We start from the raw sequence: 14,039 nt of genomic DNA, 5'->3' as shown, positions 1-14,039 counted from the left end.
TTTCCTCTTTGTCATAGAGAGGATAGGAGTTTTATCCATACACCTGGCTTAAATTAAGCCTCTATAGCTTGATCCCTACAGATACCTTCCATGCAGAAAAGAATGAAATAAAGTAATAGGGCAACTTCCTTGCATTTACATACTGCCTTTCCTTCAGGGGAAACTGGCACTGGAGTTTAGGAATGTTTCTCTTCCCAGTATGTTCATAGACTTGTAATATGACCATAAATATATCATTTAACCACTTGTTGCTTCATTTTTACTTCTTTCCCCAGTATGTAACATGTGGCTGGTATTGAGAGAGTCTGGAGACTTTTACGTAAGGATCTCTATGTGCTCAGGCAACAGATCCCTATAATCCAGTATTCTGCCTCAGATGGGTATCTCTGGGGCAATATAAGAACATGGAAAATATACAATAATGCTTATTAACATGCAGTCTGCCTCCTCCATTTTCTTCAATCGGGGGCAGCCTCGGAGCAGGGACTTCCTGACCATCTGTATAATAAAGCCCCTGATGGATTCCCAGTCTTCCTTCTTTCCCCAAGAACTTGTATAATGGCCTTTTGCATTCACATAGACATTTAGCATCTGCCATGTTATTCCACAGTGTAACTGCAAATGTAGGAGCACTTTCTCTTGTTTTGGACGTGCTGCTTAGTTTCATTTTGTGTTCACCATCTCTTCTATTGGAAGAGGCCAGGAGCTGAACACCTCTTCCTGACTTTGTTTTTATAGCCTGGCACCTCACCTTCTGTCTTAAACTATTTGTTTCCTGTATGGAATCTGTTCTGTATCTGATCATTCCAGTTATTACAGTCAGTACCTTCTTTAGATCTGCAGTACCCTTCTTTTTTTGCAGCGAGAACAGACAAGCAACACACCGTGTCCTGGGTGGGGACACACCATGCACACATTGACACATCCTATTTTTGCACTTTGATTCTTTAGCTAAATCAAGCTAATTTTGTACATTCCAGCAGAAATGCACTAAGTCATACATACTCTCCAATAGCTGGCATTTGAAGACTTAACTGTTGGTAGAAAGTGCTATGAACTTAAGAGGCTAGATTCCTGTTGGCAGGAGTTGGAACTGAATCCTGATGCTACGAGACCTGTTACGTTCTCAATAGCAGGATGTTAAGCCCTGTGTTTAAAAGGCATTCTGCCGGTTACATGGGTGAATATATTGCAGACACCTTTCTGGCCTTCCAGCTGAAGAAGGGTTAAGTATTAAATGGAAAACATGCTGCAAAGGACTGATGTGATTCAGCACATGGTGGTAGTCTGACTCTGAAGCTGAGTCTCTGGTATTTGGGGAACTGCGACTCAATGGCTGCCTGCAGACAGTGTTTCAAGTTGAGATGTTGAATCCTCAGTGGATATCAAAGATCTCTGGGACTTGGGGCATTAACCATGGTGCCACAGGATTAAGACTGTGGGTAACTGCAGCTGGCTTGCTTACATGCTCTGTGTGGCTTTCAATTGTATAAAACACTTGCTTCCTTTCCTAAATGCCCTCTTCTGTAACTGATAAGCTTAACCCAAATTAGCTTGAATTGCTTGTAAGCTAAGATTGTCTGCACGGGCAGTAAGCGTGGATCACAGCAGTGAGTTAGGATGTCTGAGAGCTGGGTGAAATGCAAACCTGGCTGTGTGTTTCTCAGCAGCAGGTTATAGTATCAAAATGGATCAAGTTATTGGCAAGTATTGATGCAACATTAATATCCAGCAAATTGTAATCACTGTCCCCACACTTGATTTTTGTTTTATAGCACAAATGGGTGTTTGTAGGGAAAAATCTTTGTTCCATAATATTTTTAAAGGGGGTGTGAGTGCATGCAAGCGTCCCCTGCCAGCCCTGGCTCTGGGTGGTGAGGAGAATTCCAGGAACTCCAGGAAACTGATGTCACTGCATTGTGTTTGCTTGTTTTCTTTTGACTGCACTAATGTTTAATTTTAACTTAACCCTCAGATGGGTATTTTTAGTAAAACTGTTTCTTCACTCCTGTCTCATGTTGCGGTGGGGGGAGGAACAGGTTGTGCCTCCTTGTTTTTTCCAGTAGTCAGCTCTTTCTCCCTTCCCTGTGAAGAGCTCTGTTGTGACTGAGAGAGTGAACACTTCACTACACCATCTCTTTGCATGGAGTGGCTAAAAGTTCATGTCCATTCTGTACCCCATCTCTTGATTTGATCATTGATCCAGGCTGAAAGGAGGCAGGTCTACCTGGGCAGAAGTGCTCCATCCTGGTAAAGGGATAACAACTCTTCCAAATCTGCAGCTGCTGCTGTGGCTGTTCCATGGGACAGCTGCTTCTTTAGGGGACTGTCAGGTTCTTCAGTGACTATCTACCAGGAGAGAGACTGGGTTTTAAAAGTTAACAACACTTTAGCTTGGAGAGGCTTTGTCAGCACTCAAGAGAATCACAGCCCTGGAGGGTAAGGGTTTCTCCCTTTTGCTTTTTTTTTTTTTAAAAAAGAGATCATACTCATGATCAGCCTCAGAAGCTAAAATTTGAATAGAAAAATCTGTGCTACTTGTTCTGCTGATCGTGAAGAATAAATCAGTTCTTGTCTGAACTGCATGGGACAATCTTCGAGGCCATACTAGTTTTATTTATTTAAAAAAAAAAAGGCAAAGAAGTACAGCTCTGTGCAGAGCACAGATTTACTTGAGAGCTTTTCTCTTTTCTATATCCTTGACCTGAGTTTTGGCTGCATCTTTGTGGTTTGCTGTTCATATATTTCTGCAGACAAAGAACAATATAAGAAAACTATTTCATTATATTCCATTCCTAGTCTGTGTGTTACAATAATTGTTCGGGTGCCAGACACAAAGATAAAAAGAATTGCCACGTTTTTAGTTTGTCACTGTTTCATGTATGAAAATTACTTTCATTTGTAATTATCTACACATTATAAGATGTGTGTGTGTGTGGAGAAGCTATTGAAAAATGACAGTGGAATAATTAAATTCACACCAGCTCCCCGTGTGAATACTAAGACATCAAGAGTGTCTTCTGTGGTTTAGCATTATTCACTTCCAAAGCGGGCTCAAAGCATGAAATAGCAAACTTTGATTCATTTTCCTGCACAAACAGGTCTCTGATTTTTAAAGAGTAGGTAAGAAATGCCTTTATCTCTGGCAAAGGGAGATTTATACGTATGGGCTCACGAATATTATATACCTTGCGCTTTCTGAAAGGTTCACCTCCTGCTGCACTTCTGAACAGCATCAGCAATTAACGCCAAGGACTATCGGTGGGCGCTGAAAGGGTTACCAGGTGCTGTGCAACACTTTGCATGGCTAGTGTATGGGAGATAGGTGAGCTTGGGTTTCCTATTGCAAGGGTTTGTGGCTGGATATTCTGTTGCCTTTTCCCTCTCCCCTGGCCCCCCTTTCCTGTAATTCACTTTTAAAAGAAACCAGTCTCGGTTGTGCTGAGCTCAGCACTGCAGCCATTTGCAAAGATGCCACAAGGAGAAGCAGCACTTCTCAGTTTACAGGCTGGACTGCGGTCGAAAACGGTCATTCCTTAGACCGTCATATTGCTTATGCACCACAGGCATTGCCCATTGAGCAAACAAGGGTTGTCTCACTTTCTTCTCTGTCTGCATGTGTACATGCATGTGGGGGAAGCTATTTAGACAGTCACCTTTTTGAGGAAGGGACGGTGTTTTGTGTATTTTAGTGAAGCGTTTAGCACAATGCTGTGATGAGTGTCAGTTACTGCACTTATTTGTGTCGGGTTTAGTACTGCTGTGGGGCATTTGACTGGTAAGGGGATTGTTTACATCAATTTTCCTGCATTCTGGTTCCCAGCTGTGGGCTTCGGTTTGCATCTCTTCATACAATTTGAACGGCTTGTTTTGCTATGCAAGTCTGTGTTTTGTTTTGCTTTCTTGTTCACTGTTTCTCTGCTCTTATGTAGAAGACATGTAATGCTGGGATTTGGCTACGCATCGTGCTGCTCTGGCATTGCACCCTCAGTGATGGACAGCAGAGAACGGAAAAAGGGAACTTCAGATTCCCAGACTCATCCCTCTCTTCCTGTCCTTCCAACCCCACAAATCAGGGATGTGTGATCCCTAGACAAGCCTTTCTGAGTAGTTCTCATCTTGTAGCACTCACTTCTGTGTGCCTGAGTGGTACTGCGAGTTGCAGCGACCTTTTGTTTGTAGCTTTCTAGCAGCTTTCACGCCCAGTAGTTGTTCCTGTAATGCCATCTTGTGGTGGCCTTGGGACTCTAAATGTGTCTTTTCCCCACACTAGCCGGAGCTGATGAGTGAGCTACCTTCTGTTGTAACAGTGATTGCAGCTCCCTTTGATAGCTGTACTTGTGTGCTGGTGAATCAAGGAAATCCCTATTTCTAGCTGTGTGGCACTGATCAGGGTATGATCTTCTGAAGCTCATGTGTTGTGTTAGACAGGGACCTTCATGGCAGACACATGCGCTGGGTGTGTTAACTATGATACTGTAAAAGAATATAGCCTGTATCTTTAGAAGAATTGATTTAATATTACCTGTGTTATAAGGAGAGTGACATGTTGTTCATTCACAAGTTTTAATAGCCAAGCTATTTATTTAAGTATTAATCCCTGATACAGCGTATGTTGTTTTAAGTCCTGCATTGGTTTAAGTGCTTCTCTAATCACAGAAGAGCTGTTCAGTGCTTTGAGACTCTACAGTCTTGTGATTGCAAAAAGAAGGGGCTGTCAGGATTTTGTAGAAATTCCAATTTTACTCTGTTTTTTTTCTCAATTTGTCTGGGCTTTGGATAAGCCACAGGGGCAAAAATAAGTCTGAGGCATATCTGATTCTTTGTGACCTGGGAGCTTTAGTGTACCTTAGAGTAAGATCTATGTGTCTTGTTAATAAATGAAGTAACTAATAACTTTATTTCCTTTTTGCCTCTCCAGTGTTCCCAACTCTTGCCCAGCCAGTCCACGTGGTGCTGGATCCTCAGGATATCGTTTTGTTCACAACATTACCTCGGATCTGCAGCTGGCAGCAGAGTATGCCGCAAAAGCAGCATCAGAACAGCAGGCAGATGCATCTGGCGGGGACAGCCCAAAGGTTCGGAGAAACATTACTTACCCATCAATGCTCATTGGGAGGCTTATTAAGACCTGGCAGTTTAACTATATCCAGCACTGGCAATAAAAGGGGTCTAAGAATACTCTGGCCATAAGGGCACTATGTACAGTATTCTTCAGGGTTTTGAGACCATGCCTTCAAACCAGCATCTTATTAGCAGTAGATGATGAATCTGCCTGCTTAGCAGCCCAAAATGTATTCAAGTCATTTGCCAAAGTGGATAAGGAAGAATTTTTTTTCATGTTTGATAAATCAAGAACCCATAAAGAAGAGGTGCATTAAAATTCAGAGCCTCGTTTTCCCCTTTTAACTAATGGTATTTTGCAAAACACAATTGGAGAAAGGGGAAGCAGGGGAAGAAACCAGATCCTTGCCATGAGAAATCTGTATTCTGACTTTAAAACAAACATGAAGGCCTGTCAAGCAAGCATTAAATGAGGAGAGTAGCAAGTGGAATTTAGATTAAAAAATAACTTAGTTATAATGATAAAATTTACTTTTGGTAAGCTGATCTTCAGATCAAAGTTAGAGGTCTCAATCCAAAACCACCTGATTTGGGATTGGGTGGAGGAGCACAATAGTAGATGGCTTTTTTTTGTAGATTGAATTCTCCCTTGAGACAAGAAGGGCTGTTCTTTATGGAGTAATATGAAGAGCTGGGAATATGAGATCTGGCAAACAAAGTTCCTAGAAGGAAACAAATCCTGCTGGAGAGGGGAAGGGACAGGATCGAGTTTCATATTGGGCTTGTTGCTGGGAGGAGAGCTGATAGCATACTTGCATGAAACCTTTCTAACAAAGTGTAGTTGTAGCTGGGCAGAACTGAAGGCTTTACCTTCATGAACACTGAAAGCAGTGAATGTACCCTGCACTCTCAAACTCTTTGCCTCCAATTGCTTGTCCTGATCCTGTTCCTTGTGCTGATATAAGCTCATGTGGTAAATTCAGTGGGGAATGGAATCAGGTTAAAGTTAGCTTTTTCGTGTGTGTTTGTGGGGAGAGGGAAGGAGATACTTCACTCTCTCTTGTCCTATAGTCCTGTTTGCACAAAAATGCTTGTGTGAAATTAGGAGGCGGCAGTATAAAACCACAGTGAAAGGGAAGAGGGTGATGCTGCTCTTAGTTGCCCCAGATGCTCCCTTAGCATCTGTGACAACTACAGCCCAATGTGCTTTTTTTAGTTTGGGTTGTTGGTATGCTCTATTGTAGGACTTCTTTGTTAGTGAATAAATTGCTGTTTGGTTTTTTTTCCGTAGGATGAGTCCAAGCCACCCTATTCTTATGCTCAGCTAATTGTGCAGGCTATATCTTCAGCACAGGACAGGCAATTAACACTAAGTGGGATCTATGCCCACATTACCAAGCATTATCCGTATTACAGGACTGCTGACAAAGGCTGGCAGGTGAGTTCTTTCTTGACACTGACAAGCTTTTAAACTGCTTTGACAGGGCTTATCTGCTTTGAAATACATCCTGTAAAGGTTTGGGGCACTGGGAATAGAGCTGCTTTGACTATTCCCAGAGTGAATTTGTTTAACATAAGGTAACTGGTTTGTTTGTGGGTGATTCGAGTTTTTTAAATACTTTCTAGGGCAATGTAGTGTGTTACTACTGGGTCCTCTGGTCTCTGAAACCCTTCTAATGCTGTAGTCATGTCTTTCATTTTTGTCTTTATTCTTCCACATCCTTGCTGTCACTCAGTCCTCTGCTTAGATACTTGGTTAATCCTTCACCTTGTCTTTGGCGTGATCTGTCCAAGCAGATGATGTCCAGCCTAAAACTGAGATCCCAGTTTTTAATCATAATACCTGAACTCATCACAGATGTTTTGTTTTCCCAGTGTATCAACTGCATTGCTTAAGTCACACTTCGCAAGTTTTGAATCTCAGAATGCAAACTTGGGGAACTTGGAATCTGTGCCTTCCTTGTGGTATTAAAGGAAATCTGACTAGCTTCATAGGAGAGTTTGGATGTAGTTAACACATGCTAAGTCACGCTGAAGTGTTCACTTGAGGGCTGCTTTCAAAGTTCCAAAAACCTCAGGTCCACCTACTTTCAGACTTTCTTGGCATCACACCTCTGAAATGGGTGTTGTCGTTTGAATCTAATACACTAATGCAGCTGGAAAGACTCTTGCAGCTGCTGATTTCATTGTGTTCAACTGGCAGGAGCAGTACTGCTTGGTGCACTTTGAGTACAGTTGGAATAAATACATTTCTGCCTCCCTGGCTTTTCCCTGCAGTTCTAATTAATTGCGGAATTCACTTCCTGCCTTAACCTGCTCAGCAGAGTTGTGCTTTGCAAACCAGTTGCTGTGTCCTGCTTCAAAGAGAGGTGCATTGCAGTAGAAGGTGAAATTGCCTTTTCCCCTCCCTTACCAGTGGCATTGTACAGCTTCACTTGTGAAGAGCTCATCTAAAGCTGCTACAAAATCTCTTGTTTTGTCTTGAAAGTGGAAGAGGGATGAGTTTGTGCACACCTGGGCTTACTGAGCCTTTCTCCTAGCCCAAAAGGCAGTGCTACTCCCAGTTAGAGGTAGCTTTTACAGTGAAAAGGATAGTCTTGTCAACATTTAGAGAGGCTAAGCTAGTGCCATATCGGTAATGGATTCTTCTCAGACACAGCTGTCTGAAGGCATGTCGGCTGCCTTGCATTATGATTACCCTGAGATGCAGTGCCCTTTAGGGCATGTTTGGGCACCCCAGTGATCCTTCAGCAGGTAAGCAGTTAGTACAGGCTCAGGCAATTTTTTTTCTGCTTGCCTAGAATAAGGTCTGCTTTTGAGAGAGTTCTGATGTGGTTTACGGTGATTTCCCCCTGCCTCAGCAAAATCTCTGCTTTCATTGCTTTCCACAGGAAAGTCACTGCACTATCTGGCTCCAGATGTATTTAAGTGGTGGTATATTACCAAGCAAACCCATCTTTCAGCATGGTTAGTAGAAATTCTTGACATGTTTCCCCAGGTTTTCTTTTGCAGTTCTCCTGTGACTTTGGAGCTGTGTGAGTTGAGTGACTTGTTTCTGTCTTCAACACTGAATCTGGTTGCGTGGATTTTATTTTTCCAAGCTCAGTGGTGAAACCCATTCATCTTTGTTACGCGCTTCCTCCTGGCAATATAATCATCTCATTCTTCTACTTCCTGCAGAATTCCATTCGGCACAACCTCTCCTTGAACCGTTACTTTATTAAAGTCCCACGCTCCCAGGAGGAACCTGGAAAGGGCTCCTTTTGGCGAATTGACCCTGCCTCTGAAGCCAAACTAGTAGAGCAAGCGTTTAGAAAACGAAGGCAAAGAGGAGTGTCCTGCTTCCGAACACCTTTTGGGCCTCTCTCTTCCAGGTAACTCCAACTTCCTCTAATCTCTGTGCCAAACTCATTACAAAGAAAACAAACAAAAACTTCTCCTGAAGTATGGTGAGCAAACTTTAGTTTTGTTTGTAGTTAGAGAGGTAATATAGTTGGATAGTCCTGAGGCATAATCTAAAGATTGTTCTGACTGCTTAAGTGTTTACAAAAAAAAAATATCTAGAACCAAACTACAAAAATGCAGCAAATAACATATCTGTTTTGGCATAATTTCAAAAAAATTCAAAGCAGTTATTGCTGGAGTAAGTGTTTTCAGATGCCAATCTCTCATTTCAGGAAAGCTGTGTTTAGATGTGGATAAGATCATAGTGGGAATTACTTTTGTGGTATTTAAAACACTGTCTTACAGGGAAGATGAGGTTGATCATGGTTGTCAGCAGTGAAGCAATGGGAGGTGTCTTGTGTAGCCACTCCGGTCAGCGATGTAACTGCAAAAGAGGAGCTATGTGCAGTGACAGCTTTTTCTGAGCCCCGTAGCTGTGAGGATAAGACTTGCAATTCAACACTAGCTGGAGCAGTTTCATGTTCCTCCCACACATCGTTTCTTTTCTGTCTGCTCAAACGGGGGAAGCAGGAGGAAAGGTTTTCAGCTGATGAGCTTCCCTATCTTGTTTGTCATTAAAGAAATGTTTAATTCCTCATGTGCTTGGCCACATGTGGGACCAGAGGTGGGAACCAAGTTGCTGGGGAGGAAGGCAATGAGGAAAAGACAGAGCAACTGGTCTTTAGGCGTACGCAGGACAGACACTTGCATCTATGTTGCCTCTTTCTCTTCCTCTCCTCATCACTCATTGACACAGATCCTTTGAGAATGGCCTGAAATTATAAAACACGAGAAACTACCAGCTTCTTTGTCAGCAGCAGATCTTAAAATGAAATGTTAAGCATACTCTGAAGGGTCCAGTTTATTTCAGCAAGGAATAATATGACTGTATTTGGCGCTAGAGCATTTGAGAGGTTACTGTGTACTTTTCAACTCTTCCCAGCAAGGCTGTAGTGGGTAGTGTGGAAGAAAGGCTGTCCTTCTGCTAGAGAATCCTGTACTGGAGATAACTCTTGGCCTCTGCTGCTGTGTTGTGGTTGAAATGTATCTACGCTTGCCAACACTATGTTCTCGTGTTTCAGGAGTGCTCCTGCCTCCCCTACTCACCCTGGCCTGCTGTCCCCTCACTCTAGTGGCCTACAGACTCCAGAGTGCCTGTCACGGGAGGGCTCACCCATTCCACATGATCATGACTTTGGGTCAAAGTTAGCCTCAGTTCCAGAGTATCGGTATTCACAGAGTGCACCTGGTGAGTAGCTCTTCTTTCACAGAGTGACTGTTAAATTGCCTCAAGTGCCATGCTGAGGACACGGCAGGAATGTTCCTGCCAGTGTGTCACAGGAGGATCTAGGTCTCTCCACTTTGTTAGTCTAATGATGCATATACAACTTCAGGCCATTTTTTCTTACTGTCTTGGGATAGGGGGGCCAGGAGATAAAGGAATGTGTAGAAACATCCAAGCTAACCTTGAACTAGGTGGCTTGAAAGAATTGACATCAGAGTAGCCATGGTAGTGCACAGCTTGCTCTCACTAATTTACCAGCCTTCTGGATAAGATCAGCTTGGCTACATAGAGCTCTGGTGCTGTGGTCAGGACATTGGTAATTTGTTAAGCTCTGGTAAGTATCTGCTTGTCAGCTGTGCTGTAACTGGCCTGATGTATAGGGTGTCCCTGGTGAAGTTGGGAGGCAAAGCTCATTAAGTAAAGCTGGCTTTTTTTGTGCTCATTGTGGCTTTTTTCCACAGAAATGTTCTCAGGTGGCAGGGAAGGTTTTTGTAAGTTAGGAAACAGAAGATTGAAGGTGGTATTTCTGAAGCCTTATTTTTTGTTCCCTACCCCACTCCTCCCAATGCTGAAGAACTGAGTATTGCAGATTAGAAGCGCATAGGTGAAATGAGTGGAGGTCTTTTTTGCCTCTCCTATTAATGTGTGCTTCTCCCTTCTGTTTAGGATCTCCAGTCAGTGCCCAGCCAGTGATTATGGCTGTTCCTCCCCGACCATCTACTCTGGTGGCAAAACCAGTTGCGTACATGCCAGCATCAATAGTGACTTCTCAACAGCCTTCATGTCATGCAATTCACGTAGTTCAACAAGCTCCCACTGTTACAATGGTCCGAGTTGTGACCTCCTCTGCAAACTCTGCAAACGGATACATCCTCACAAATCAGGGCACAGCAGGAGGAGCTCATGAAGCTGCAGGAGCAGTGCTGGACTTAGCTGGTGACCACCGAGGTAGCTTTTCACCTCCTTTGCTACTCTACTAATAAGTCTTGGGCGGGCTCGTGGGGAAATGGGTGGTCAAATGCTGTTTCACTGACTGGGTGCTTAGCCCTTAATAAAAGATGTTTCTCCAGGTAAAACTTAAACCAACTAAGAGCTCATCCATTTGTCTCCACCAGCAAGCAGGACAACTATGCTCCCTTGTCTCATGTGGGCAGCAAATGTAACAGACTTAAGAGGCTGAAGAAATATGCAGTGCTTCTTAATATTTATATTATCCCCAATATTAATATTATGCCTGTGTGTTGGTCAGCTGGATGTGCTATGGAAATGTATGCTTTTTTCCAACCAAAAGAGATGGTCTGGGAAAGGCTGAAACTGTCTGCTTCAGGATGGCCTTGTAAATAAATGATTGAGCCCGTCTCTTCTGCAGGCCTGGATTCCTAGAGGAAAGCACGTGCTTCTGGAAGTGCAGGCAGTGCCCCATTAAAGCAATCTTCAAAAACCAGTTACAACAAAGGCCTTCTTTTTCCTAAGCTGGAAATTCCAGCCTTGGGGGATTTAGTGAGTTAAACACTCTTGCTGTGATCCAGACAACACCTTGTCTGCTCACCATTTCAGAAGGGCTTAGTGCTACAAGACAAATGTGTGTTGTACCACCACCAAGACTAGTTACTTTGATCGCTTTTATGTGGGCAGTGGGGCAATGGATCTTCTCTAAGGGAAAGAAAAAAATGACAGAGACCTTCCCCTACGGTAGCAGCCGGACCACTGGCATTTTTAGTTCAACACTGGTTATCCTGCTTGAGTTTCACTCGCATTCTCTAGAAATTCCTGTCTGGATCCCATGCATGTTCCTGAAGCTCTTAACAGTTGCAGCTGTCTATCTGTCACCTGCTCCCTTCTTTCATTCACTAATTCTTGCTGTCTGTCACTTGTTCTTTCCCTACTTGTCCCTTTCTTATTGCTACAGCTACCCTTTTCTAGTCTCTACCTTCCTTTGTTTTTCCTGGTTGCTCCATTTTCCATCCTAATCTCCCAGCTTTCCTTGCCTTTTCTTTCCCCTCTTTCCATTGGTGTGCCTGCAGGTCTCAGCTCAATGATTATGTCCCATCTAACTCTACTCTTATTGTCTTCTAATGTTAAAATGGGAGAAGTCTTCTCTTCCTACAGGATTAACGAGTTTGTGCTTCCCGCCTGCCTTCTCTGTTTAGAGACCCACAGAGCCCCTGGAGAAGAGTGGCTTTCTTCTCCTTCATGCCCAGCCAGAGGCTGTCCTGTATCTGTTAAATACCCACTGAACTGACCCCTTACTTGTTCTGGGAAGTGAGATAATTTGTTGAGTGCTCTCAAACAGTTATCTCTACCCAGGAACTCAGCCCTCCTTTCATCCTTTTTTATTTGGGGTTTTTTCCCCTCCCTCCTGGTTTCTTCCCTTACTTCCATAGCTGGCAAAAGCTTGCAAATGTGGGAAGGCCTCTTTGTAAATCAACTGATATGCAGGCCTGACAGCAAGCTGTTGCAGATTTTTGGCTGCAGGCATTGTTTAACATCTTAATGCCTTCTCCTGCTGTGTGTTATTGAGTCAGGCCAATTCGCCTGTAATTACCAAGTAAGCTATGAGATTTGCAGTGACTGCTGTCCTTATCACAGCTATAATGTGCCCGTAAGGGAGATGATGCCTTTTTAGGACAAAGGGTCAAGTTATAATCTTGATTTTTTTTTTTTTTTTGGCTGGGTGGCTTATGCTGTAAGAAAGATGTTCTTAATATTGGTAGAGTATATGTGCAATAGAGAATATTTTATTGTTTTCAAATATTCATCCCTGACCTTCTGATGTGCTTCAGAATAAGTGTTTCAGAGGGACTAATCTTCCCTATTCTTATGTCCCTGATTGCAGTGCACCCTCATGAGGAGGGTGAGTGAACCATTACCTTGTCAGAGGTGACTATACCATATGAATCAGCCTGCAGAAAGTGTGTGTGTGCGTGTAGATCCTGATCCTGCCTAAAGACTTCTGGGTACTTTTTACAGTATTAGGCCTCTAGGAATATTCTCAGCTCCTTGGAGTCCAAATATGTTACTTCTGTGACTAAGCTGTGTCTCAGCCTGAGAAGCAATGCTTTGCATTCCCACTCTGTAAACCTTGTAGGACACATCAAAGGCAAGTGATTTTATGGTGCTGAACTATTTTCACATTTGTAAGCCTGGGGTTATGTATCACTGCTAAAATGTTAATGAGAATAAAGCCTGCTCCTAGGCTAGGGTGGTAAATGGTTATTGTCTGTTCTCCTCTTAAGCAGGCATGGATGAAAAGCCAACGATTGCATTTGCCACAATACCTACAGCCAGCCGTGTTATTCAGACAGTCGCCAGCCAAATGGCACAGGGTGTTCCAGGACAGACAGTCACGATCCTTCAGCAGGCAGCTCCAGTGACCATTGGGCAGCATCAGCTCCCCGTGCGAGCAGTCACTCAGAATGGGAAGCATGCTGTCCCAACCAACAGCATCACCGGCAGTGCTTATGGTAGGCTCTGTTTCCATTGCTCTCTGATTTTTGATTGTTCTGAGCTTAGCAGTTAGGCTGTAAAGCTGTAAGAGCTGTAAAGCTGCTCTGCAAGTTATTCCATGTGTCCAATTCCAAAGGTTATCAATTCTTCAAATTCTGTGGCTGTAAACGTTAGTGGTAGAGATCCTTCTGCCCACCTCTGTTCCCTTTCCCTAGTGGAAAAGTTTTGCTATCTACCACTGCTGCTGAAAAGTCCAGTGTCTTTCCTTTGTCCTTGGCTATGAATTTATTACTACTTATAGTCTCTACCTTTGAGGGTTACTTGTTGGAAGTGTTAGTGATTCTTGTATAGTGCCTGTTTTCATTTGTTTTCCTCTGACAAACAACCTTTGCTTTCAGCATGCCAAATAATAAAGTTTCCATGGTGCTCTTTAGATCTTGTGAAATAAGACTCCACAGAGTATTAAGAAAATAACATACTTTCCCATATCAAGGTCTTAGAGCCTGAGAGAAATAAGATCTGTTTCATCAGGTTAATGAATGTAGGATTTTTTTTAAATACGGGATGTGTTCTGGTCATTTGTCAAGCCTGATTTTTAAAATCCCAACGAGCTATTTCTTGGCAGCCTCCTCTTATTGCTTGCTCAGCACCTCAGGTTTTGTCCAGTTAAGGATAACAATTGGGGATGGCAACACCCATGTTTCTTACTCCCCTTTTCAATGAGATGGTAAGCACCTCTGCTGTCCCAGTCTGGTGCTTAGAGGGAGTTTGAAATAAAAGGCACTGGTGGGATTTTCAT

At 43.2% G+C, this 14,039-nt stretch overlaps 1 protein-coding gene across 2 annotated transcripts in view; it reads left to right on the top strand.

The window, feature by feature from the left end:
• FOXK1 (forkhead box K1) overlaps positions 1-14,039 on the top strand; it is a 57,871-nt gene that overhangs the window by 32,665 nt on the left and 11,167 nt on the right. Inside the window, exons 3-8 of one of the 2 annotated variants that reach the window (XM_064461549.1) lie at positions 4,922-5,078; positions 6,356-6,502; positions 8,245-8,438; positions 9,591-9,757; positions 10,460-10,741; positions 13,030-13,257. In XM_064461549.1, the coding sequence (XP_064317619.1) occupies positions 4,922-5,078; positions 6,356-6,502; positions 8,245-8,438; positions 9,591-9,757; positions 10,460-10,741; positions 13,030-13,257 (1,175 nt within the window). The remainder of the gene's footprint in view (positions 1-4,921; positions 5,079-6,355; positions 6,503-8,244; positions 8,439-9,590; positions 9,758-10,459; positions 10,742-13,029; positions 13,258-14,039) is intronic. The other variant, XM_064461550.1, reaches the window with a different exon arrangement.

The sequence above is a fragment of the Phalacrocorax carbo genome, chromosome 10, assembly GCF_963921805.1.
Source record: "Phalacrocorax carbo chromosome 10, bPhaCar2.1, whole genome shotgun sequence".
Lineage (NCBI taxonomy): Eukaryota > Metazoa > Chordata > Aves > Suliformes > Phalacrocoracidae > Phalacrocorax > Phalacrocorax carbo.
Note: the sequence above shows the minus strand (reverse complement) of the source record. Positions and strands in the feature narration are given on the sequence as shown.